The 27,019-nt window shown below is 32.9% G+C and overlaps 1 protein-coding gene across 3 annotated transcripts in view; it reads left to right on the forward strand.

The window, feature by feature from the left end:
• The window catches only part of LOC106069554 (multidrug resistance-associated protein 1-like), a 40,668-nt gene that overhangs the window by 8,611 nt on the left and 5,038 nt on the right, over nt 1-27,019 (forward strand). For all 3 annotated transcript variants that reach the window (XM_056010697.1, XM_056010694.1, XM_056010695.1), the window contains exons 5-32: nt 3-131; nt 920-1,042; nt 1,502-1,563; nt 2,504-2,641; nt 4,157-4,331; nt 5,178-5,293; nt 5,791-5,971; nt 7,452-7,583; nt 8,160-8,348; nt 8,841-8,978; nt 9,246-9,392; nt 9,475-9,559; nt 9,690-9,756; nt 12,956-13,082; nt 13,843-14,019; nt 14,694-14,861; nt 15,816-16,005; nt 16,863-16,962; nt 17,152-17,296; nt 18,930-19,161; nt 20,771-20,934; nt 21,456-21,602; nt 22,747-22,946; nt 23,596-23,719; nt 24,324-24,425; nt 24,920-25,066; nt 25,761-25,919; nt 26,517-26,683. In XM_056010697.1, the coding sequence (XP_055866672.1) occupies nt 3-131; nt 920-1,042; nt 1,502-1,563; nt 2,504-2,641; nt 4,157-4,331; nt 5,178-5,293; nt 5,791-5,971; nt 7,452-7,583; nt 8,160-8,348; nt 8,841-8,978; nt 9,246-9,392; nt 9,475-9,559; nt 9,690-9,756; nt 12,956-13,082; nt 13,843-14,019; nt 14,694-14,861; nt 15,816-16,005; nt 16,863-16,962; nt 17,152-17,296; nt 18,930-19,161; nt 20,771-20,934; nt 21,456-21,602; nt 22,747-22,946; nt 23,596-23,719; nt 24,324-24,425; nt 24,920-25,066; nt 25,761-25,919; nt 26,517-26,683 (4,031 nt within the window). The remainder of the gene's footprint in view (nt 1-2; nt 132-919; nt 1,043-1,501; nt 1,564-2,503; nt 2,642-4,156; nt 4,332-5,177; nt 5,294-5,790; nt 5,972-7,451; nt 7,584-8,159; nt 8,349-8,840; nt 8,979-9,245; nt 9,393-9,474; nt 9,560-9,689; nt 9,757-12,955; nt 13,083-13,842; nt 14,020-14,693; nt 14,862-15,815; nt 16,006-16,862; nt 16,963-17,151; nt 17,297-18,929; nt 19,162-20,770; nt 20,935-21,455; nt 21,603-22,746; nt 22,947-23,595; nt 23,720-24,323; nt 24,426-24,919; nt 25,067-25,760; nt 25,920-26,516; nt 26,684-27,019) is intronic.

Raw genomic sequence — 27,019 nt, forward strand, 5'->3', positions numbered from 1 at the left:
AGATAGGGGTAGCAGTCCTTATTTATTTAGAGAGAAAATATCATGTCACAACATCTGGAGTCTTGTTCACATTTTGGTTTCTTCTCATCTTTTGTGATGTTGTACCTTTGTATTCAAAGATCTTACTACAGGTATGTGCTTTTGACCTTTTAAAACTGTTACATTTGTACTGAATTCATTGTTAATAGTACATTATGTAGTCTAGATGCATTATTTTCTTTGGAGATTATAATTAAACCACTGTAGGGGAAGGTAATATACTGTGTTTACATATATCTGATAAAAAATCTTTATTTGATACATAAAAAAGAGAATATAAAACTCAAATGCGAAAAAAAAAATTAAAATAAACATATTAAAGAAAACAACAGTCCCTATTGTTTACTATGTAAACTTAAATTAATTTTTTTTCTAAACATTGCCCATTTTCTTGCATCTTGAGACCCATTAAGCACTGACAAAGCACATTTTGTATAAGTAGTTGACTTTTTGAGTTTTTTGAGTTATTTCTTCGAGTTTCAAACTGTAGGCCTATGTAGAAATTCTAATTTTTAAATTTCTCATTTAAATTAATCAACCGTCTACCAGTGAATTAGTCAATCGTTTTGACTTTTGACTGTGACACCTCCGCTCTTCATATAGAATCCTTTGCTGGCCTTCAAGAAACTGACAGAAAATGGCTCGACCATTCTGGTTGATCACATGACTATATCTGATGTAACTGGCCTGAGTACTATTCACAACACAGATGTTTCTTGAAACTTCGCCAGCCCCTATCCGCCCCACCACCAGAGTTATAACAATATAAATAATACATTTTCTAAAAATGTTATTGAGGATATTAAGTGTTCCAGGCAAATTAAATTTTTGAAAATTTGAAATAAAAAAATGTTTTGTTAATTTGTTTTTAATTTTTCAGGAATACTCAAAGCAAGAATCACTTATGAAATCTTCAATATTTGCATTAATCTATATAATGGAGGTCCTGCAGCTCCTGCTTCATTGTGTGGTTGATTCTGCAGGTGTCGAGAGCTATCCAGCTGTAAGTTTGTATGTAAAGTGTATCACTCAAGGTTGCTGACTATGTGCTTCTTAACTCTTCTCTCTGTAATTATTTCATCATTCCAATAGAATGATTCATTTTGCTAATTTCTATTTCACCATCCTGTTATGATTAAACTTCAATAACTTTTTTGTTCGTTATCAGAAAATGTTATATTTGCTATTGAATTATAGTAAAATGTATGCTGTTTTTACTAAACACAAATTAAAGTTTATAAATTCAAAAAATCAATTTAGTTTAACGTGGTCAAATCAACAATGGCGTCATCAATTAGAGAAAGAGTTAAAGCTCCAAAAGGATTTTGTTTTACCTTTGTAATATTAGTATAGTGAAAAGGTTAACATTGGACATGTGGGACAGAACATAGACTCAGAGACTTAGTGCAGTAAAGAGAGTGGGGGATTCCAGTTTTAGTCAATTGTTTCTTTGTCTATACAGAGAACAAGTCCAGAAGTTATCTCCTCCTTTCCAAGTCAAGTTTTTTACTGGTGGGTCACTAAGTAAGTGAAAAGTTATGTTATCTCTAATATTTAAAATTGAAACAAAGGTTTATGTATGTATGTATGTATATGTGTACTGCATAGAAATCAAAACCGTCTGACCAATCTGAATAAAACTTGGTATAGATGTTCCTTAGATTATAGGGGGTAATGTAAGGTTAATTTCCTTCCCACATGTGGAGGGCCCTAAAATAAAAAAACAACAACCTAAATTAATCTTTATTATAGATTGAAACTTTTTAACAAGTCAGGTAAACCCATTCTCACAGTTGTTCATATTTGATATCAATATGTCGGCTGAACAGGTAAACCCATTTCTACTTTTATTTTCGTGGCACAATTAAAAAATGTGAAGGGAACATTCTCCATGTTTGACATAGATGTAAATTTATTCCACTAGATCAGTAATACTCTAACTAAGGCCCACAAGCCACAGGTTGTATCCAGCTAGTTATAATTATTTAACTGTCTATGTCTTTTGATTTATGTTATACAGAAAATTTTTTGACTTCTTTATTGTCATCATGGAAGTGCTGTGGCTGTGCCAGAGGGTACTGGGCTCAAATCCTGTTGAAGAATGGGTTTTTTAATTTCAAGATATTGTGCCACCCTCTTTAACCATAAGCCACAGAAACGGATGAAATTTATTTAAAGCTCTGAAAGGGAACTTTACTACTTTATTTATTTATAGTCATCATAAAAACAATCAGAGCAGTGAGCCTTAACAAAAATATTGAACAACTGAAAATATGGAAAATAACACTGAAGAAAAAAAATTGCATTTTTTAAATTGCCATTACTGGAAACTATTTTAATGTAAATCCTTCTCTATCAAGAAAAGAACAGATAGTTCCTCATTCCCTTACTAGGATTGCTGCAAACGTTTCATATAAATTGCTATGTTCTTTTATTAGATTAATAAAGTTGAATTCTTTGGTAGAACTGTTTATCAAGGCTGGCGGAGAGATCTGAAAGAGGAGGACCTGTTTAATTTAAATCCCAGGGATGAAAGTGACACTCTGATCCCTTTGTTTGAGAAACTGTGGACCAGTGAAGTGGCTCAGTTCAAAAGAAAAAAGTAAGAAAAATGTTGAGCTGATACTTAGTGGAATAATTCTGTGATATTGTCAAAAAACATTGCTGTCTCATAAGCCATAAACATTGTTTGAAACAAAGGAAGTTTAATCTTAGTCCTATGTACCATTTTTAAATCAATAATTTATTTCATTTAGGGATTATAATAGTGCTTTAGTAAAAGCTGCAGGATATGGACTAAATAAAGCTACAGAAACAATCTTAGATGAGAATAGGATATTAGCAATTTAAAAGAAGGTGAAACAATCTGCCATATTTTTTTTTTAATGGTGGCATTAGCAGTAGATGTATTATTTTACTTGCAGACTAGGACAGCGCAATCAAAAAAGGAATCTAAAAGTGAAATGTGTACATACGTATGTATGTATATCAAAGATTAAAGTTTCTGTTTAGTCCAAGGGCTGATAAAGTTAAGACATGATCTGATTGTCTTTCTCAAATGGTCAGTGAGGCTGTTAGGTCTAGCGAATTGCCTACTGGCTTAACTATCTCCAGTAAATGTGAAGAGCTCTTTTGTCTGAAATTGACACTTAAAATCTCAGCCATCATTGAGATTTGAACTATTTGAATCTATTTCCTAGGGCCTTACTTCTAAGCCATAGAAATCTAGGTCCTAATAGTTGTCAAACATACTAAATAGATACCATATATAAAGATAGAATTTATAGTAGAAATGAACTTCCCTGGACATCTCATCCCTAAGACAATATATTTTTGCAGGAAAAAAAACACCAAAATTTAAGGTGTTTTGGTATAAAAACATTTTTTTTTTGCCAGACCCATCATTTTGGTACTGGACACTTTGGGGCTAAATCTTTGCGACACATTATATATGTTCACTTTATTAAGTCTTTAACTCTTTTTCTCCCAAATTATTTTCCTCATTTCAATTGCACTATTCATTTTGCTCATTTGTATTTCACTACCCTGTTCAGATTAAATTTCAACAACATTTTGTTTGTTATCAGAAAATGTTATATTGGGTATTGAATTATAGAAGAATGCATGCTCATTTTTTTCACAACATGAATTAAAGTTTATAAATCCAAAAATCCATTTAGTTTAATGGGTTCAAGTCAACGTTGGCATTGTCAGTTAGGAGAGAAAGAGTTAAAAAAAAAAAGAATGATACATATCTATGTTTTGTATGTGCTTAGGTATTCAAACATATTTTGAAAAGAAGAACACTATTTATTTTGTCCATTAGATTTGGGCTTAGGTTTGTTGAGTTGTGTGTGTTTTGATGTTGTCCAACAACAAAGCAAAACAATGATAGAAAAAAAATAAATGTAATATTTCATTAAAAAAAGGGTTTATTTAAATGATGGTTTCAAAACCATATCTTCTTCACTTCATTTATCCCTTTGGGGCACCACACAAGATCTGTTGATAGTCATTCTCCATTCATATCTTTTATCTTTAATGTTATCTTCCCATCACTTTCTCTGTCTGCCTCTGATGATAAAAACTTAATTAATATCTCTACATTTGTCCATAGGAATGCTCAGAAAAGACATAATGAAAGTCTTCTAGGCTATGGCATGTCTGATTATTCATTCTCTTATGAAGCCAATGAAAAAACCCGCCTGGTATCCAATGGAGGTGTTTATCAGAATGGCACCAGACATAAAGATCACCAAAGTCATGAGAACAAAGCCCGAGATAGAAAAGAGGTCAATAGCTTTTATATTTTATGTTAAGACAAACATAAATATTTCTTAACCAAACTGAACATGAATGTATGGTGTCTTAATAATTTTTTTTCTTAATGTTCAATAGTATGTAATGTCCTTTGCTCTGTGACAATTTGATTCTCTAATGCTGCTATATGTGACTATCAGATCCTCTAAAGACATCTTTAGTTGTTTTGTCCATTACTCAGTCTATAGACACAAAACCAGAAAGATCAGTGTTTATATTTAACTTTTACATTGTAGCTGTTCATCTTTTAATATGTAAATGATCCAGCTTTGATAATAATAATTGATACTGATGGCACTTTCGGATATTAAAAATGCACTAACTTTTTAGTTTTTAATTACATGCATATTATTGTTGTTTAATAGATTGTATTTTAATTGCATATTTTAAATATTTAAAGCCAAATATTAGGTAAACATTTAATTTACAGGCTTTAATTTGTGATAAACATTACATATGAAATATTTTTATTACTTAGCTGGGTTAATTAGCTTTGTTTCTTATGTTTAGTATGTTTCTTCTTTGTTTAGTATGTTTCTTCTTCATTTAGTATGTTTTTTCTTTGTTTAGTATGTTTCTTCCTTTAGTATGTTTCTTCTTTTAGTATGTTTCTTTTTTGTTTAGTATGTTTCTTTTTTGTTTAGTATGTTTCTTTTTTGTTTAGTATGTTTCTTTTTTGTTTAGTATGTTTCTTCCTTTAGTATGTTTCTTCCTTTAGTATGTTTCTTCTTTTAGTATGTTTCTTTTTTGTTTAGTATGTTTCTTTTTTGTTTAGTATGCTATTGTGTCATAAAAATGATTTTTTTGTTGTTCAACAGCCAAAACCATCACTATTGAAAGTATTGGGAAAAATGATTGCCACACCACTTTTGATAGGCCTTATTCAAAAAGTTGTGTCTGATGTGTTTCTCATGTTGAGTCCAGTTCTTTTAAGGTTACTTTAATATATACTTTGTAATATCTTGTTAAAAATTGTTTAACTTTGATAATACTATAATTTAGAAAGCCACTGGTTTGAGCCATTTTCAGATTCTATTTTTTCAGATGTTATAAAATTATTTAGACCAGCTAAGGGTAGTTTTTAAGAAAAATTGCTGGGAAATCGGGCTAGTTGTCACTTTAAGTTGTCATTTGAGGAGAAATCTAGGTTTTTCCAATTTTTCATACAACTTTATAGCTTGTGGAGTAGATTTCATTACTGATTCAGGACGATCATTTTATATATGCAACAATATCCACAGTATTTCACCATTTTGTTTTAATACCACATGATGTTAGATAATAATCAAATTAGATACAAATGCTAACCATCTAAACTGGCAACCACATTTGTATTTCTAAGTAATAATAGTAGCTAGTTCAGCAAGTTATAAGCTATGGTTCTGTTGTTTAAGTATTATAATTTAAAATTCCTGATTCTGTTTTGTGCAGTTTGCTAATCACTTATGCTGAGAATAAAGACACAGATTATGTGTGGAAAGGCTATGCCCTGGCTGTACTGCTGTTTGTTACACAGATGGTCAAGTCAGTGCTGTTCAATTTCAGTTTCTGGATGTCACAGATAGTTGGCATGCAGATGAAAACCACACTGGTGGCAGCTATTTACAAAAAGGTTTGTTTTCAATAATTACATCTTTGCCAAAACCTCCTGCAGGACGGAGAAGGATGGTGGTGGGCAGGATTTGAACACTGAACCATCAGAATGAAAGTCTGGAGCATATATCACAGGACTAGGCTTCTCTTATAAATGACATTTTTTAAAAATAAAGATTATTATTATTTCCTATACATATTAACATGTTTTTTTAAGTTGTTTATTGTAATTAGAGATTTAAATTTTAATAAGTCATTGGTTTTACTGGCTGATGCAGACAACTCTTTTCATGCTCTATTGGCACTTGGGAAGAAAGATTACTTGCATGACTTTGTCCTAGCATATGGAATAAGAAATGAAGTGTCTGTCTCAATGTTTTTCTGAATATTTTACTGAGTTTTAAGCCCATTATAGTTATATATATATATATATATATATATATATATATATATATATATAAAACATCTTTAAGTAATTTTTAAGAAAAGCAACATTTTTTAACATTAATTACCATAAGTAAAGATATTCAACAAAACATCAGGAAGACATTGAACTCATTTTGTAAGTAATTGTGCAGGTCAGCTGGAAAATAATATTCCGAAGAATATTTGAAGGAAGGATTAAGAATAACATAGTCATCTAGAAAACGTTTTGTTGGGGTAATATAAAAGGAAAACAAACAAGATACTGTGGTCATCGTTGGTCAATGATTAATAGTCATAAGTTACCTGTCATTGTTCACAATACATTGTACACAGGTACATAGCTTTCTGTAAGTCTAGCTCCCTTAGTGCTTATATGATTTACACAAATGATTTATATTTGATGTCAATATTTGTTCAGCATTGGGTTATTCATTTCATTTGATTGAGTTTGAAGCAACTCTTGTCTAATTAATTTCAACACTGCGTTTCTTCAGTGTATTACTAAATGGGCATCCCCAAACCTGCAGATGTTGTTACTTTGGGGGGACAAAAAATAATAATACAAACAGCACTAGTCTCAAAAGAAAAATTTGACAGTATTTATATTTGAAAAAATTTGAAATTCCAGCATCTTTAGACAGCTAAGTGCCCTCGTTGCATGACTTACTTGACTTAGTCCTTTTGACTCCCAGTGGAGCATAGCTCCACAACAGTACTTCACCATTGGACTCAGACCTTGCGATCTTAAGGTGATCTGTTTCCTGGACAGTGGTTAACGAGCAGAGTGTCATGTGGCCAGCACAACGACCAACCACCTTTACTTTCCCTAACTAAATTCAGGTACCCATTAAAGTTGGGTGGACTCAGGTGTGCCCTAAAAATTTCAGAAATTCAAAATCCCAGTCTTTACTGAGATTCAAACCCAGCACCCCAGGTTAGGAAGCCAAGTGCTTAACAACTCAGTCCCCCTCCTTTCTCCCCCCCTATCCTTTCTTTAAAATATACATGATTTTTTTAGAATATTGCTTTTCTTTTAGAGATTTTTGATGGTCTATTTTTTTTTCCTATCTCAGGCTTTGACAATGAACAATGAATCCAAGAAAGAATCAACAGCAGGGGAGATAGTCAACTTGATGTCTGTAGACTGTCAGAGAGTACAGGATGTTATGAACTTTTTTTTCTTTGCCTGGACCACACCTCTTCAGGTAGATCTTTATTTTTCTCAAATCTATTACTGCCAACTCTGATGATTGCTTGAAAATTCTCAAAAGCTAATGCCATGTCCCCATTAAATTTGGTCAATTTATCTGAGAGGAAATCCTGTATTTCTAAATTGAATTGGGATTCAGATCTTTAAATTAAAAGGAATTCAAGGTATCTATGGTCTAAGAAACATTGGAAAACCATTAATCTTCTTGTAATAAAACTTAATAAACATTTATATGGCAGGTCTCTGTGTTTTCAGGATTTTACTTAGCTCTGTCTTGTCAGTTGTTTTCTTTTATGGTAGAAAATATTACATTTTTAATTTTGTTAAAAAAAAATGTAATAATGTAAATAATAATAAGACTAAAATAGGCAGTTGTCTAATGTGTTTGATTTTATTGCAGTGATAATTATATCATAATTTTCATTTTGCATGCTGTTTTTTTCCTACATTATTCCCAGTGTTTTCAAATCTTTGATAGTTTGTTGTTGACTTAATTCTTGTGTTGGAACTCACAACATCAACTTTATGTCTTGACTATTTTAAAATTATATTACACATCCGAACCATTTAGGTTGTGATGGCTGTTGCTATACTGTACAGCTACATTGGAGTCTCTGTGTTTGCTGGTCTGGCTGTACTGCTGCTGACAGTCCCGTTGAACTCCTATGTTGCCAACTTACAACAACAGCTGCAGGTAGAAAATCTCAAGCACAAAGATGCCAGGCTCCGACTGACCAATGAGTCTCTCTGTGGCATGAAAGTAAGCTTAAGTCTAAATCTCTTACATCTGTAGACAAAGACAACCTTTAAACATGCAACTCAATCATGACAGATGTAAATAGGTCAAGAAAATATACTTACTCACATGACCCTCTGAGGTTCTAAGATAAAAAGCCATCTTAGTTACCTTGGGAGCTTAGATAAGTTGTCAATTGTTAGTTGGCAATATAATCATTATATTTTAATCAATTCAGTTTTTAAAAATATGAAAGAGGCAAAAAAAGTTGTTTAGCTACATTTCTGATGATAGAAATATAATATCCCATCCCAAATGTATTATAAAATCATATTGTTTGTTCTCAACCATATTTGTTAGTCAGTCATCATAGTGCATTATTTTAATGTAACAATGTTCATAAATGGGGAAGTTTCTTTACTGTCTGTGTTTGCTTGTGCATGAGTGTTACTAGTGTACCATACTTATCATAATCCTGAACAAAAAGGTGTTCATTTTCTGTCTTTCATTTCTTAGGTCCTCAAATTGTATGCTTGGGAGCCACCTTTTCACAGGAAGATTTCTGACATTCGCAGCAATGAGACGGGAATACTTCTTAAGATAGCTTATCTAAATGTTCTCATCAGTGTGTGTTTCAATGCAGCTCCATATTTGGTAAGCCCTTAATACAAAATATATATTTATTGAGGAAATACTTAATTCTGATTTACTGAATCACCTGTGGTAAAAACTAGATTATCATTAGCGTTATTGCTACTATTGCCTTCTTTTTGTTTGAACATGTATTGGCTAAAGTAAGAAAAGTTGTGTGAATTATTTGATGCATTGAAAACATGATAGTTTGGCATTTTACTTTGTAACAAAAATGTTATGTCTCTAATGTCATCTATACTATTTCCCTGTCTTGCATTGCATTTGTAGATTATGCTGGCAACATTTGCAGTCTATGTCAACATATCAGAAGAGAACCATCTAGATGCCAATAAGGCTTTTGTTGCCTTAAGCTTTTTCAATCTTCTGAGGGTTCCTTTGGCCTTACTGTCCACCATTATCTCTATGAGTGTCCAGGTAAATCTAACTTCAGTTAGTTGTATCTTTGATTAACTTAGAAGTATTTAATTAGTCCTACAAGTTTTTTTGATCTCCACAGGCCATTGTCTCAGTAGAAAGAATCAATAGTTTCCTTTGTACCGAAGATCTGAAAGCTGATAATGTGATAAAAGACAGCAGAGCAAGTCAGTAGCCTTTTTTATTTGTGTTTTAGAATAGGCTATAGCTTTAATTATTCCCTTTTACATTCTAATCATATTTGCACATGTAGAAATATCACACAATTAGTTTTTGTTTTCTTCTTTTCCCCCAAAGATTTTGCTATTGAAGTAGAGAATGGTTCCTTTACATGGGACAAATCATCAGGAGCAACCTTAAAAAAGTAAGCTGGTTAATGAATCATATTTGTTTTAAATGTTGAAATTAAAGCACTAAACATAAGTATGTCTGACAGAGTAATTCCATATCTAATTTAGTTACAGATTTATTCAATGCCTTAAACTGTTATTATTTTCATTGATGTCATTCGCCTATTAAACTAGAGGCTCTCTATTGGAAATAATAACAATATTTTGTATCATATAGTATAGAATCTAAGAGTGTAGAATGAGAAGATCTAAAGTTTTATTTCTAAATTTAGAAGAAGACCTCAAAGTTTATTTAGTTTTAACTAATACAATTTAATCTCAGATCACAAACAGTACATAGAACTGTATAGTTTTTTTTTTTTTTTTTATTTTTGGAATAAACATAATTTATATATGGCTGAAAAAAAAGTTCAAGAAACTGAGTCTAAAAACACATTAATAGAAAATAGGGGTGCACCGGATAGTACTTTTTGATATCCGGCCGGAGCCGGATATAACCGGATAGTACAATTAGATATTCGGCCGGAGCCGGATACCTACATGACTCTAACAGCTCGTTTTACTGAAGTTTTTGCAAATCTTCTATATAACATACCTATATTCATATTATTTTGTTATTTACTTTCTTACTTTAAACTCTATCACTGATTGATAAATTAAAATGAACAGCATTTTTTTTTACAGATATGCTTATAATAAACTAATCTTTGTAACATGATATGGTGTGTGCGTATGTATTGTAAAGTAGAATGTGGGATAACTCATGCAGAATATATAAACATATATGTAACTAATGTAAATCTTTCAAAGGTAAAGTTCACTCTTGGTTTTATAGCGTAAATCTTTCTTAAGTACAATCTAAGTTGTATAGTGGGTAGATGTTTGTGTTCATGTATTTGACACCATCAACTTGTCATTAGGCTCGTGTTTTAAAGGCCACAAACCACTTCTGGTTTGTATCTAATACAGATAATGGCTTAGTAAATATCTTAAGTACAGCAAATTTGCAGCCGTATGCTGGCCATTAAATTTTGTACAATGCAAAACATAGCTGCTTCGGTCAAATGACTCATTCAACCAATGGGCAGTTAAACCAAAATATGATTCGGTGGTATTATCAGCTGTCCAAGTGACCGTTGAGAAAGCGATGCTTTTAGCATCAGATAGCATTTCACGAAGCTTTGAGGAAATATTGTCGTAGATATCTGGAATAACACGTTCTGTAAAATATTTGCGACTAGGCACAGTGTATCTTTTCTCCAGTACTTTTAAAAGTCCAATAAATCCAGGCTTCTCAACTACTTGGTAAGGTTCCATGTCAGTTGCAATCATCTTTGCTATGGCCAAGTGAATGCGTTTAGCATTATCACTATTAATATCCCACAATTTAGCTTTGTCTAAGACCTCTTTAATCCCTGGTTGCTGCTTGTGTGTGAGGCTTGACGAATCACTGGAGCTCGTAGACGTACTGGCACAGGCAGTGACATTATTTGATGCTGATTTCAATGCAGTCATTTCGTTGAATAAGTCTGGGTGTTTCGAGCGTAGATGACTAATCATAGTGGTGCTTGAAAAGTCTTTAGGTTTGCCTGGTTTACCACGTGACATTACTATTTTACAAGCATTGCAAACTGCTTTAGAGTAGTCCATTGTTTTGACATTAAAGTAACGCCATATAAGTGATGACTTTTTATCAGCCATTATTATTACTATTTAATTTACTAAATGCCCTTGCAAGCCACTTTTATACCCGTGTGTAACAAAATACATGTAGGGATGTGTCCTGTAGTTCAGCGCCCTAATTGACATTTCTCTCCAAGTAAACAAACTTAGTGTCATCATCTAGTGACCTCTAGACAGTGTCAATATGTCTTAACAATTTGGTTTGTGGACCAGACCCTTGATTGACAACCTATCTCATAATAAACAAACTCATACCAGATTAACCTTATAGAGATTTGGCTTGTAGTCCCGCCCCTAATAAAAAATCTACTCCAAGTAAACAAACTCAGTTCCCTCATAAGATGTGACCTCTAGAAAGTGTCAACACGTTGACATCTGGCTTAATGTGGTCAGCTGCCTATCCGTGAACTCAATGTTATGGACTAAACAAACAAAAGGAGGTGGGGGTGCTCATCTCTACCTCTGGAGATATACTCGCAAATCTAGACAGATTATCAGCGTGACGTAGTTAAGGAATATTACGTGTTTACAAGACCACTCAAAGGTCAAGACAAGCTTTTAAAATGTGCCAGACATCGCTGCTACGTATGTAATACGAATTTATAATGTAAAGTCTAGTCCACCCCCCCCCCCCCAATAACAAATCTAGTTCCCTCGTGTGACCTCTAGAGAGTGCTTACGTCCATCGTATCTGACTTGGGGTCACCTGTCAATCAATGAACTCAATGTGATGGGCTAAACAAATAAAAGGGGAAGGGAGTTGTTCATCTAGAAATATACCTGGTTACATTAGAGGTGTGGCTCTTGTAGTCCAGCCCCCCCCCCCTAATAAAGATTAACTACTAAGTAAACAAACTCAGTTCCCTCGAAAGGTGTGACCACTAGAGAGTGTCAATACGCTGACATTAAACCTACGTCCATCGTATTTAACTTGTGGTTACCCACCCATAAAAAACTCAATGTGATGGACTAAACAAATAAAAGGGGGTGGGAGTTGTTCATCTCTACCTCTGGAGATATACCCGCACAGCTAGACAGACGTCTGGTCAGCATGACGTAGTCAAGGAATGTAGCATTTTAACATGTTAACTAACTTACTCAAAGGTCAAGACAAATTGAAAAAGGTGCCAGCCATTGCTGCTCTGTATGTAAAGCGCATTTATGATGTAAAGTTTCATCTCTATTCATATTAAGTTATTAACACGCCTTGTCTTTATAATAAACAAAGTTTGCTGCATATTCATAATGGCTCTATTTTTAAGCACATTATTTTGTTTTCATATAAGCATTAATACATTCTATAACAGACAGTAATGGAACGAGGTCCACTTTATGCATATTAAATAGGTGTATTTTTTACTATCCGGTTTACTATCCGGTAGTGATATCCGACCGGAGCCGAATAGCACCGGATAGTAAAAAATGCCGGATATTCGACAGAAGCCGGAGCCGGAGGGACTATCCGGTGCACCCCTAATAGAAAATCAGTTTTATACTTTTATAACACCAATCATATTTTGTGCTCCACAGTATCAACATAAAGATCCCAGAGGGCAAACTGTATGCAGTTGTTGGCCCTGTTGGCAGTGGTAAGAGTTCTCTCATGTCTGCTCTACTTGGTGAAATGGAAAGGCTAACTGGGATTGCTTCAATCAAGGTGATTGTCATTGAGACAAGTGTTGCCAACTTGAAAAGAAAGACATATTTTTTTACAGCAATGCAAGCCTTTTTTTTCTGGTGGTTTAGTAAAAAAAAATAAGAGTGTCATGTAAATCAGACTAAATTGTCTGTACCTAGACATTTTCAGAAATTAGTGGTTCATGGTCCTGTACAAATGTTCTGTGGCCAATGTTCAGTATGTGATTTGTAGTCTGCACAAAGATAGACATGGTTTATTTTCTATTAGAGCACCAGTAGTTATTTGAAGCTGGACCTACAATTCCAAGCTTAAAAGCATAATGACTTCATCAGGCTTCACACTCTAGACCAGTGTTTCCCAAAGTGTGTTCCACAAGGCCTGAATAGGTGTTCCATGAACTACTGGAACAATTAACTTTTAGGCCACTAGGGGAATTAACCTCTCTAAAAACAAGCAAAGTGTTCCCCCAAATATTCAGAATGTGCAAATTGTTCTGTTAAGGAAAAAGTTTGGGAAACACTGATCTAGAGCATCGGATCAGCAACTGTTCCTGTATTCTGACATAGAGATTAGGGCTAACATTCAAAACTCACCATTCAGCACTATTGAATGAGATTTTCCTGGACTATTATCAATCTACATTTATTGTATCACTACTATTTCTACAAGTGATGTTTGAACATGGTGGTATCTATGAAAAAGTAAATTATACATTTGTATAAATCTTTATTTAATTGTATGTTTTTTTTCTTCATGGCATGATCTCCGACTACTGCAGAGTAAAGTGGCCTATGTTCCTCAGCAAGCTTGGATCCAGAATGCCACACTGAAAGATAACATCCTGTTTGGCAAACCATTCAATAAGAAACGCTACAAGAAGGTGATTGAAGCCTGTGCCTTGCTGCGTGACCTGGAGATCCTTTCGGCTGGTGACATGACAGAAATAGGGGAGAAGGTAATATGATCATAATGATTCTTTTCTGTATTGCATGTCTTTCCATGGAGCCCTCATATAGTTACAAGCTTTGTATGCTGGATTGATGGGTTATATTGGAGAGGCTGTATAAAGTTTTACTAGTGACAGTTAGGCCATTGAGAAATAACAACTATAGTTGTAATTGCATCTGAAATGTAAAATAGCCTCCAATGAGATTCATTTAACTAGAGGCAATAGGATTTGTAACCCAATCTTTTATAAGATTTAGCCATCATTTATTTCACTTGGCTACATTTGATATTTTCATTAAGTTATAATCAATACAATTCAGCTATAATTTATATTGTACCATTCAGGTATCATTTATTTCACTTAGCTATTATTTATACCATACAGCTATGATTAATATTATTTATAGCAATTAGCTATCATTTATATAACTTAGCTACCATTTAAGACACTAAGTTAGAATCTACTTGTATACTTGTATACTTAGCTATCATTTATACCTTTAAGCTAGAAAAATATACTTAGCTATCAAATAAAATTTAAAAAAAAATGAGATATGTTAAAAATCAAATTTGTTTCAAGCTTCCTGTTTAAAGCAAACCTTATGGAGTGCTCTTAAAACAAAATATTACACAAGGAAAGAAAAATCTAAAGTTGTATTTTGATTATTATGTGACTTCAAGGGCATCAACTTGAGTGGTGGACAGAAGCAGAGGGTCAGCTTGGCCAGGGCAGTCTACAGCAATGCTGACATTTACATATTTGATGACCCGTTGTCAGCCGTGGACTCTCATGTGGGGAAACACATTTTCAACAGTGTCATTGGCCACAAGGGTATATTGAAAGGAAAGGTACAATCTTACTCAATGTAATCAACTTCATTTGATATACAGATATTTGTAAAAAAAAATATTTTTGATGAGATTTGTTAAATTTGTATCGAATTAAATTTAGAAATAATACAGCAGACATTAATTGATGAAAGCCTCATGGTCCAAACATCCTGTGTTATTTTGGTCCAGCAGGGTGCCTATATATATATGCTTCTATTCTATTTTTCGATACAAGTGTTCACCCCAGCAGTAGTAAATATTTTTATTTTTTAGACTTTTATTTAATAACAAATTTTCTTTTTCTAATTTTTGAGTGTAACTTAAAAAATGCTGAAAAACTTAAGACATAGATCAGAAAAACTTTTTTGTTTTTTAAGAAAGATGTTTAATGAAGTAAAGTTGAAAATTCTAGTTGTTTGTTTTTTTAGTGGCATTTATGACAAAGTATATTCAAAAGTGTTTCTAAACTTTTAATGTTATCATATTATTAATAATTTTGAGATTATGTTTGAAATTCTGATATGATATTTTACAGGCTAGAATAAATTGTAATAATCCATTTAATAAATTTAAATAAAAGACAATAAAACCCTTTCAGCCTACCAAACTTTAAAAAAAAAAAATTTTTTAAATTAACACTACCATGAAGATTAAAATTTCATAGTTAACTGGGTATACTTGCTGGCTAGCATTTGTACCTGCCTAATTTGAAATGAGTTTTCTCTTTTTGATTACACTTCAAACATTCAAAACAATCTTAATGTAAATGATTGTCATGACCCAAACCAATCTCAAAGCTTAAACATCAGCGTATATTACACAATTTGTCTTTAAAGTTGAAAGAAAAATTGAAAAAAAAGGCTGCTTGAAATTGGAAAGAATCTGTCTAAAAACTCCTAAATCATTCTTGGTTTGTATGTAGACTTGTATCTGTACTGTAATGGCAGTGGATTATCTTGAAATGTTTTCCAGACTCGGGTACTTGTAACTCATGGAGCACATTGGCTCCCGATGGTTGACTCAATTATAGTTCTCAATGATGGTGCCATCAGCGAGTCAGGCAGCTATGAAGACCTGATGTCTCACAATGGATCTTTTGCCGAGTTTATCAGAACTTACATGCTACTTGGAGAGGAGAATGAAAAGGAAGAGAGTCTGGAGAGTGAGTTGCACATATCTTCTTATAGAAATTACAGACATGCCATTAAAAGAGGAGATCGCTATGTCCTACCCATATCTAGGGGTTAATCTAGTGTTGAATGTTATTCTAAGTCAAGAGTTGGTGACTCAGTAGCTCCAAAGTCTAATGTTTATCTCTGTTGTTGCTTATGTTCCAGTAGCTAACTAGTCTCATATTTATCTCTGTAGTTGCTTATGTTCCAGTAGCTAACTAGTCTCATATTTATCTCTGTAGTTGCTTATGTTCCAGTAGCTAACTAGTCTCATATTTATCTCTGTTGTTGCTTATGTTCCAGTAGCTAACTAGTCTCATATTTATCTCTGTTGTTGCTTATGTTCCAGTTGCTAACTAGTCTCATATTTATCTCTGTAGTTGCTTGTGTTCCAGTAGCTAACTAGTCTCATATTTATCTCTGTAGTTGCTTGTGTTCCAGTAGCTAACTAGTCTCATATTTATCTCTGTTGTTGCTTATGTTCCAGTAGCTAACTAGTCTCATATTTATCTTTCTTTTTGTTATGTTCGTGTAGCTCACAAATCTCACATGTATCTCTGTTGTTTTTCTTTGTGTCAGTAGCTCCCAATTCACATATTTATCTGTTATTCTTTGTATTTCAGTAGCTCCCAATGCTCATATTTATTTCTGTTGTTTGTGTTTCATTAGCTCTTTATTCTCATATTTATCTCTGTTGTTTGTGTTTCAGTAGCTTTTAATTCTCATATTTATTTCTGTTGTTTGTGTTTCAGTAGCTCTTAATTCTCATATTTATCTCTGTTGTTTTTGTTTGTGTTTCAGTAGCTCCCAATTCACATATTTATCTCAGTTTTTGTTTGTGTTTCAGTAACTCCCAAGTCTCATGTTTGGAATGAGGGGGAAACTGGTACATCAGACTACACTTCTGGTGAGGAGGCAGTCATGAAAATATCAAGAATGCCTGGAAAGTAAGTCAAACTGGATACAAATTCTTTCTTTTTATTAAAGTGACTTTCTTTTTAGTATTTCCAAATTTTTAAATGCATCTATTATTTCCTTGAAATATGTGTATATAAATAGACATGATAAATAAAAAAAAATTCCTTGACTTTTTATTTACTAGGACTAGTGTTTATATCTCATATTTTTGTTTTCAGACGGACCATGTCCTTGACATATGAGTCTTCCCTCACCAGTTCTCTCTACTTGAACTCTCAAACTGTCATTTATGAGGAGGACGAGAAAAATGCAAATCAGTCTGATGGTAAATTAGTTCAAGCTGAAAAGATGGAAGCTGGCAAAGTAAGTTGTGTCTTGTTTACATAAAATGATGGTATAAAGCTAAGTTTTTCAGAAATAATTCTACACTTTGATCTATAAGTAGACTACATTTTATGCTGTCTGTAAATTCTAGGTATATTGTTTAAAAATATCAACAATTGAAAATATTTCAATCAGAAATATAAATTTATATTTTTTAAATACATCTTGCTATTTAAACTGCACTACCTATCTCATTACTGATTAAAAATATGTTTTGTTAAATGTTACAAAAAAATCACAAATGTTCAAGGATAAGAACATTGCATAACAAGTTTATTAAATCTACAGGTATTAATAAATAATCTTCAAATACAAAAATAAACCAAATAAAATATGCAGAAAGACACAAAGATAAAGGCACATTTCTTGTTCCATAAGATAGGACAAATTTGTAGCAATATAGTTTCTTCCCTAGTGCTATTAGAGCATGGAATGGGTTGCCCTTGTTTACAAAGGTGTAATCCTACTACTAGTAGTTACTATACTTCACCAACAGATATAATTATCTGAATAAATAAATAAAATACTCTGAAAGACACAAAGATAAAGGCACATTCCTGTTCCTTATGCTAGGACAAATTTGTACAAATGCTCCTTCTTTCCTAATGCTATTAGAGCATGGAATTGGTTGCTTGAATCAGCCAGGTAAACCACCGACTTAGCAGAGTCATTGATTAAAACGCATGACTAGATTGACCTAGGGACATGCATAGGACATAATCATCTTCTTTTTGGAAGTAACGTCTGTATTTTATAAGTAGCAAAGTAAAGTAAAGTAGCAATAATTATATATACATTTAAATACAATTTTCAAACATTGCAATTGTTGCTAATGCAGTACCAGATAATGTCACATAAGAATGATAAATAAAATCCCTTGCAGACTCTGAGACATATTAAATCTCAAATCATCTATATATATATATATAATTCTCTTCATGGCCCAACCATGCTGGACACCGCAAAAAAGTCATGGAAGATAACTCTTTAAATCCTGCAAGTAGGACTTAGAGTTACCCCACTAACTTTCACTGAGGCAGAGAGTATGGCTTAGAGAAAAAAAAGGAGGGGGGGAGAACAAGTAATATTTCTCTTTATACATTCTATATTTAATTACATTAATGTGTGCATTTTTTACACACATCAATATCTGGTATCATTAAAATAGTTTCAATGTTTTTTCTGTAGCTTTGTTTTGATTTTACCCTTTTGTATTGCCCTTTATTTCCTAACCATGGCCAACGCTTCACATATATTTTGTGGTTAATATGTCTTTCAATGTAGTCGAAATTCCTGCATCGGGTAACTGTCGCATATTTCTGAAAAACTTTCATCGCCAAAACTGTTGCTCTCAAACTTCACTAGATTGCTATAAGCTTTGGTTGCCAACATTGGGATAACTATGGTGCCCTGTCCATTGTTCTTATTCACTGAACTTTATTCATGAACTTTGCTTGACAATACGCTGCCTACATCATGAATACTTCTGGTAAATAACAGGGGTCGACTATTTTTTTTTTTCAAATGCAAATAAAATATTTTTTATCTCAAGAAATGTTCAATCCTTAAGATTGTTTAGGAGTATACATGAATTTTTTGTTTTTTTTAACAGGTTAAAATGGAAGTGTTTTCTGCATACATCAAGGCCACAGGAACTTGTGCTATGACTATGTCCTTTGTGTTCTTTGTGTTGTTTCAAGTGGCAAGTGCTTGGTCCAATATTTGGCTCTCAGATTGGACAGAAGACTCTTACCTGGCTAATCTAAGTTTAGTGAGCACTGATGAATACAAAGAGAAACAAGATTTTTATTTGTATATATTTGGTGTCTTTGGTGTAGTACAAGGTTTGTTGAAACAACACTTTTGTTTTTTTTAATTCTAAAAGTACAATACATTATTTGGAAATACCTTTTGACAGAATGACACACTGGTGAATTATTCAAGATGTTGTGTCAAAAGTTTTTGAGCTACGTTATATGGGTTAAGGTTAATACTGCATAACCTTTCATACTCAATTCTTCTTCCTTGTTCTCATTTTACATGTTGGAGAGTTCAGATCAGTAATTTTATATCTGAGATGAACCGTGCAGTGGTTTCCAGATCAGGCAGTTCTCCATATTGTTTTGGACGCTTGATATAGAGTGCAGCTTCAAAGAACACAGTCAGCATTTTCTGGTGCAAGGGCAGGTTTTGCTTGTCCCGACTTTAAGCTTCTGTAACATACATTGTCTCATTCTTTTGTGTCCGGTTCTGAGTTGAAAAGCTATGCGTTGGTCATGTCGAGATAGCTTATAATACTCAATAAAAAATAGAGTGACTTAGTGCATAAGAAAAAAAAAAGTTTCCAGTGTGTGGAGCAACTAATGTAAAACTAAGCAGTTGCTGTGGCCAATAGTTAACATAGGTGTCATGTGAACAATACCATGAGTATTTGTTAGGTATCCATTTTAGTCAAGGAAGTCTTAATTTCAGGGATGTCCTAGCATTAAGTATCTCCTAAAATTAAAAAAAAAATCTAAGTATCAATTAAGATTTAAATTCAGGCCCTTCAGTCTGGCAGCCCAACTTTTCACCACTATGCCATCATATGAGCCTTCGCCTTTTCCCACCCACAATGTCATCTGCATGTATTTGAAACTCTTTCAAAGAATTTAATTGCCATTTCCCCCAATAAGCGAAAAAAAGTTTCACCCTTTCAGGTTAGTAGACATCAACAGTCAGGCCACCAACTGAAACTAATTTGTAAACTTAAGCATTGTCTGTACTTACATTTGGTTTTTAATTATTATTGAAATATCTTATAGATAATGTGTTGCTTTTAATGTATTTTCCGTACATTCTCTTTAGGGATTTCCTAAAATTGACAAAAGTCCTAAGTTTCCATTCAAATTTCAATTCAAAATCTTAAGTCTGACAGGTTAGCTTTTTAGTACTAGGCCACAGAGTGAATCTCACCTAGTTTTACCCAAAACTTCATCTGCACGTGTTTAAGATTATTTAAATGAAAAAAATTCTTTCTCTTTGCCACTGTTTTCTATCCATTGTGGTTTGGTAAAAGTATTACTCTTTTAGGACTGACAAACATGATTCCCATTAGGACCTAATAAAATAAGTAACAGTACACTCCACAAGATATAGACATAGCATAGAGTCCATACATTTACTATACCAGTGTTTCCTAAACATTTTCCTTAACAGAACATTTCGCACATTCAGAGTATTTAGCCGAACATTTTCCTTATTTTTCAGAGAGATTAATTAATCCACATGGTGACCTACTAGTTAATTATATCAGTAGTTCATGGAAGACCTATTGAGACCTCTCAGAACACTAGGGTTCTGAAGAACACAGTTTGGGAAACACTGAACTATACAAACATTTTTTAAAATTTAAATCTATTCTTAACCCAGACAGCACTAATTCATTTATCTCCCTTTGTGTTTTGTTTCTAGTTGTCTTCCTGACAGTGCACAACATCCTCTACTGGGTCAGGATGGTCGTGGCAGCAAAGAGGCTTCACTTTGGGATGCTAACCTCCATCTTCAGATCTCCGATGTCTTTCTTTGACACGACTCCTCTAGGAAGGATCATGAACAGATTCTCCAGAGATATAGAAGTGAGATTCTAATTCATTTTTGTGTTTGCACATTAATAAATAACAAGTAGAGTTGAACTGGTTACTGCGAAGTAAATTAATTAAGAAGTATCATCCTGTGCTACTATATTTAAAGTGCATCAATAAATTAAAAAAAAAAAGAAAATGATTTGAAAATAAACTGTACTATTTTCTTAGCATATTTTTAACAATTGAAATAATATGTGGATTGACTTTTGAGTACATTTTAAAAAATTATAATAATAATAATAATAAAATTTATAGAACGCTGTTAACCAACAAAATGTAGGCTCAAGGGCCTGTGATAACATAACAAACATAAACATGAGAGCTAAAATGACAAACTGATCTAAACATTTTTAAACAGATAGGTCTTAAAGTGCTTTTTAATGTAGTGTACAGCAGATACCTTTGTCGAATAGTATGCCAGTAATTTAACATTGACAATCCTTTTGAAAAGCTAGATGTTTACAGAGGTGCCAATGTTTTATGACCTCATTGCTTTGTTTGTTTGTATCCAGGTTGTGGACAACAATCTGCCAATCATCATCCGTGACTACATGTCCACGTTCTTCACCTGCACCATGATCCTGGTCATTATCTCAATGAACACGCCCCTGTTCCTGTTCCTTGTGGTGCCCATTATGGTCATCTACTACTTCATCTCTGTGAGGCTTTTTTTTTTCATTCATCCTAATCATCATTCATGTGCAGCTTATTAGGTTTGACATTGTGACTTCTCTGACAGCTTTATAATAAGGAAGACACTATCTTATCTAGTGTTACGCCACCATAAGGAATTAGTTATTTTATTCATAAATATGGGAAGTTTTGACTTAGAGACAATGACGCAACTAGTAGAAAACTAGACTAGTTTTTGTAAAAGGATAGCAAAAGATCAACAGATGAAGAACAGACTATTCTTGACGCCTTTAGGGAAACAAGTTTTTTTATCTGTGTTATTTGATTTCATTATTTGAGAGTTACCTCCATTTGACTTATCTGCTTAAGACACAGCACAGAAGTGTGTAACACTAGCATGTACTTTTTTTATTAGCTTTTATACCCATGTGAAATATGGCATTTCTCCTTAATCTTCAAACTTAAGGACAAACCTTGTGTCAGGTTTTAGAAAAAAATACTCTTATTATAGACTTAGTAATTAACATTAACCCAATTGCTACTTTTGCTGTAGTATGCATTGTTTATGGTAGAAACCTAATGTGAGGATAACTTCCAATGGCATCCTAAGAATTATGCAGCAATTTTTAAAACTTTCATATAAGAAGAGATCATTATGTCTCACTTGGAATGAGAACACAAGCTTGGTGACATTTTTTTTAAAAGTAAAAACGGGTTGTGTACAGCTGTTTAATTTTGTTTTCAACATTTTTTAATGTGGAAAACCAGCTCAAACATTATAAATGACAGTAAACATGCATGTTTGAGTTTTATAGTATCTATTTATGTTTCTTAAAATATGTTCTTGTTAAAAAAAGTGCATATTTAGTTAATTTTCAAAGCATGTAACTAACAAAGATTTTAAAAATTTAGTTCCATATGCTGTCCTTGTATTGCATGGGAAGTGGGGAGATCTGAGATCATGTGTATATCCAAAAAAAAAAAAAAAACTCTAGCCAAAGCATCAACAGGCAGACTTCAATGTGAAACTAATTTGGAATTTAAGATTTGTATTTATTTCCTATTTTTTTATATCAATGAAGTGGTATTGAAAATGTGCTGCTCTTAATGCTTGTTTAAGGAAGTTTAAATCAAATATTAAAAAAAAATTATTCTATTCCCACCATGCAGAATTTTTACATTCCAACTTCAAGGCAGCTAAAACGTATTGAGTCTGTGACTCGGTCTCCAATTTACACCCACTTCAGTGAAACCATATCAGGGGGTCCTACAATCAGAGCTTATGAAGCTTCAGCCAGGTTTATCAAAGAGTCTAAAATTAGAGTGGACAGGAACCAGTCATATTACTATATTAGTCTTGCTGCTAACAGGTTAGTTTGTCTATGTTGCATTGTATTTGAAAAAAAAAACCCAACAAAACTGTTCTATCTGTTATTTTTTTAATACCCATAATGATAAGCTTGCAAAAATATATTATATTGAGTTATAATATGTGTTTTCCTGATACATTTATAGTTAACTATTTAAAAATAAATCCATATTAATGATATAAATGTATTTTATTTTGTTGTTATGATTAATTTGAATTTTAAAAAGTTCCTTAATAAGATGACAATTTGATTTCATTTTGACATCAGCCTTTACACATTACCAATAAGATTTAGATATATTTTTTATTGCAAAATCACAGTGTTTCCCAAACTTTGTTCTGCTGAGCCCCAGTGTTCCACGAGGCCAGAATAGGTGTTCCAAGAAGTACTGGATTAATATCTCTAAAAAATAAGCAAAGTGATCCATTGATTACTCAGGATGTGCAAAGTGTTCAGTTCAGGAAATATTATTCAAACAAATGCTCATCAAGTAATCTAAGAAAGGGTCATCATTAGTTGTACAATACTTTATAAACAATGGAATTTAAAATTAAAAACTCTCCCTAATATACTTGTGTAATTATTGATCTGACCTTAAACTTCCTTTCATGAGTTTCTTTTCATTTTAAACTGTTCAACTATTGTCTAGATGGCTTGGTATGAGTCTTGAGCTACTGGCTAACATTATCATTCTTGGGTCTGCCATCTTTGCTGTGGTGACTCCAGGCATAAATGGAGGAGAAGTGGGTCTTTCAGTCTCCTATGCTATTCAGGTGACTTTATTGTGCACTCTTAATAATTAGATATTTTTCTTATTTTTTAAAACTAGATCTATAGAGATTTCAGGATATGTGCATATTTAAACAAAAGCTTTCTTTTGATAGTAATGAACACAAATATATTTTTTGAGGAGAATTTTTGTTTGTTATAAATATAATTTTTGAATTTGCTTTGGTAATATTGATACTTAATAAATATAAAATATGCTGCCTTCCATTTCACTAAAAGTAACTAACAGTAAAAACCAGAAAAATTTCTTGTTTAAATATACTGTTGAAACAGGACCTTTTATTTTAATTTTTTTTTTTTAATGCAGTTTGAAATTCTGTGTTCTTTTAATATAAGAAAAATATACAGAGTCAATTTTGTTTGTTAAGTTCATTTAAACCAAAATATTTTAATGTAAAAAAACTAAATTTTCTCATTTCAGAAATATCCTTTTACTATTACTACATCAGCTATTACACTAATATAACAAACTTCAAATGAGTTAACATAATTCAGAGCAGCCTAGTCTTACAGTGCTATGCTATTATGTACTTTCATTTCATGTGTTTAAAAAAAAAAAAAAAAAGAATATTTTGATTCTGTTTCTAGGTGTCCAGCAACTTAGTTTGGATGGTCAGGCAGATGAGTGACCTGGAAACAAATATAGTCTCTGTGGAAAGACTTAAAGAGTACTCTGAGCTTACTCCTGAGGTTGGGACCTTTTCTTGACAAATATTAGTTTTGTCTAAAACTCAATTTTGTAAACTATTGATGCCAAAAGAGCACTTAGCTTAAAAGTATTCTGTTATGTAATGTTTATAAGAACTTTTGATGCGAATGTGTAAATAATTTTAAAATGTACTAGCATGAGATTAGGTGGAACTGATTCTTTTCATAACCTTGACCTTGCTGTTAACTCTTTCTCTCTGTAATTATTGTTCCACATTACAATGGAATTATTAATCTTTCTTATTTTTATTTCACTATCCTGTTCGGATTAAATTGCTTGTTATCAGAAAAGTTTATATTAGGTATAGAATTAAAGAGGATTGCCAGCTCTTTTTACACAATGCAGATTAAAGATCATAAAACCAAAATTATTTTAATTTAATGGGGTCGAATTTAGATTAGGAGAGAAAGAGTTAATAATTTTGTATAACTATGGATGGAACTGTAGAAAATATTTTCTCTCCGCTAACTTAAAGGCGGACTGGATCATACCCCATCGTCGGCCCGTGCCAGGCTGGCCCCTGGATGGTAAAGTGAAGTTCTCAAACTACCAGACCAGGTACAGAGAAGGCCTGGACCTGGTTCTTAAAGGCATTACTTGTGAATTCAAGCCTGGAGAGAAGGTAATTAGATACTGATCTTTTTGAATGTATTGTTGTTGAGCTATATGTTTGTGAATGTTGAAAAGAATTCTAAAATGCATTTCAACTTTTGGTTAGTCATAGCTGAGTGAGTATTTTTTTTTTTACAGGAAATAAAATATTTGAAGTTTAGAGTAATGATTAGAGTCTCAATGTACTTTTAAAAGTACTTTTAGCCATTCAGTTACATGAGAAGCAAATATAACACAGCAGTAACTTATTTCATTCAACAGAATAATAAATGATATTAAATATAGATGTGTACTAACAACTGGCATCAATGGTTTTAGCTATTGTTTTTAGCATAACACTTAGAGAAATATAGTAGCCCTTGAATGAGACAGCTATCTTGAACTACTAGACAATATGTTCAAGTATATTATGTGTAAACATTTTTTTTCACCATAGAGTTGATAGTTTTAAGTGAAGATGAAAAGATTTGAAAATTAAAGTTCATACTTAACTACGTTGTTCATTGTCTCTTAACTTGTAAAAATATTTTATTTAATGTGTCTTTAAATTGACTGGTTTAAAAGTTTTAAAAAAGGATTAGTTCATTACATATCTCTGCTGTTGTATTCATAGTTCGTCTGTTTATGGCTTAGAAATGCTAGAAACAGAACTAAAATTGTAATTGTCTAATTTTGTATTGTTTGTCGTTTTCCCCTACCAACAGATTGGCATAGTTGGCAGAACTGGTGCCGGAAAGTCATCTTTAGCTCTGGCATTGTTTCGGCTTATTGAGGCCACAGAGGGCAGCATCAGTGTGGACGGCATCAAGATTTCAGACATTGGACTGCATGACGTTAGATCTCGATTTACCATCTTACCTCAGGTTGCTTTAAACTTTGAACATTATGTGTTTGTAACGCTATATTTCTATTTACTATCTTATGCACTTAGGAGTTTTTTCATACATGATTAATTTCATTATGCAAATTACATTCACTTATTTTACCACAGTTTATTTCATGATATACATGATTAGAAAATATAATTGTTTTTCCATTTTTGCATCTGCTTCTATCTGACCTTAGGGCCCTTATTATACACGAATCACTTTAATAATACTCTATTATACATGGCTGCTGTATAAAGCCCTAAATTATAGCTTTTATGTAGCGCTACTTTCATGCTTATAGCATGCTCAGAGCGCAAAACTCCAATCTCATTTGTGGACCAGTGGAGGGAAGGGGTATCTGGGAGAAGTTTTTTTCCGTGCTGCCTTTAAGGTCTCAGTAAACACAAATCGGCTCAAGTTGGGTGTTGAACCTCGAGCCCCCTTCATAAGTAGCCAAGCCAAGTTCAAGCATACTTAGCTTCCTAACTACGCTTCCCACTAGCCCTGTCTCAGTGGACATTCTAATTCTAGAAATATGCTCAAGGTAAATTTATGTTTACATGAAACATTAAAAAAAAATTTTCTGTTCAGGATCCTGTTCTGTTTTTTGGAACTCTCCGCATGAATCTGGATCCCATAGACCAATATGATGACCACCAAATCTGGGATGCACTGACCAGCGCTCACCTTAAAGACTTTGTGGAGAACATTCCAGACGGTCTGGAGTATGAAGTTGGGGAGGAAGGACAGAGTCTCAGGTACTAATAACTCCACACGTTACAGGAATAGCCTTCAAATAGCTCATAGAATATAGAATTGGAATATTCATATTCATCTCTCATTTTTGCTTTCTTGCCCTTTGACATTGCTTCATTGGCCTTCATTTCTCTTTACTTTTCATGCAACACGCAATAGCTGCAACTTTGACTGCCAATTTTTTTTTTAAATAAGGCTTATCTTCAAGTCCGAAGATTAATGAGAAGTTCAGTATTTCTTGTGACTATGCAGTCACAGTTGCGACCTACATATTTTGCCACACCCAGAGCAGACAAAACCATTGTCCACTGGTGGTTGATTTAGATTCTCTTTAAAAT

This window comes from Biomphalaria glabrata, chromosome 14 (genome assembly GCF_947242115.1).
Source record: "Biomphalaria glabrata chromosome 14, xgBioGlab47.1, whole genome shotgun sequence".
Taxonomy (NCBI): Eukaryota; Metazoa; Mollusca; class Gastropoda; family Planorbidae; genus Biomphalaria; species Biomphalaria glabrata.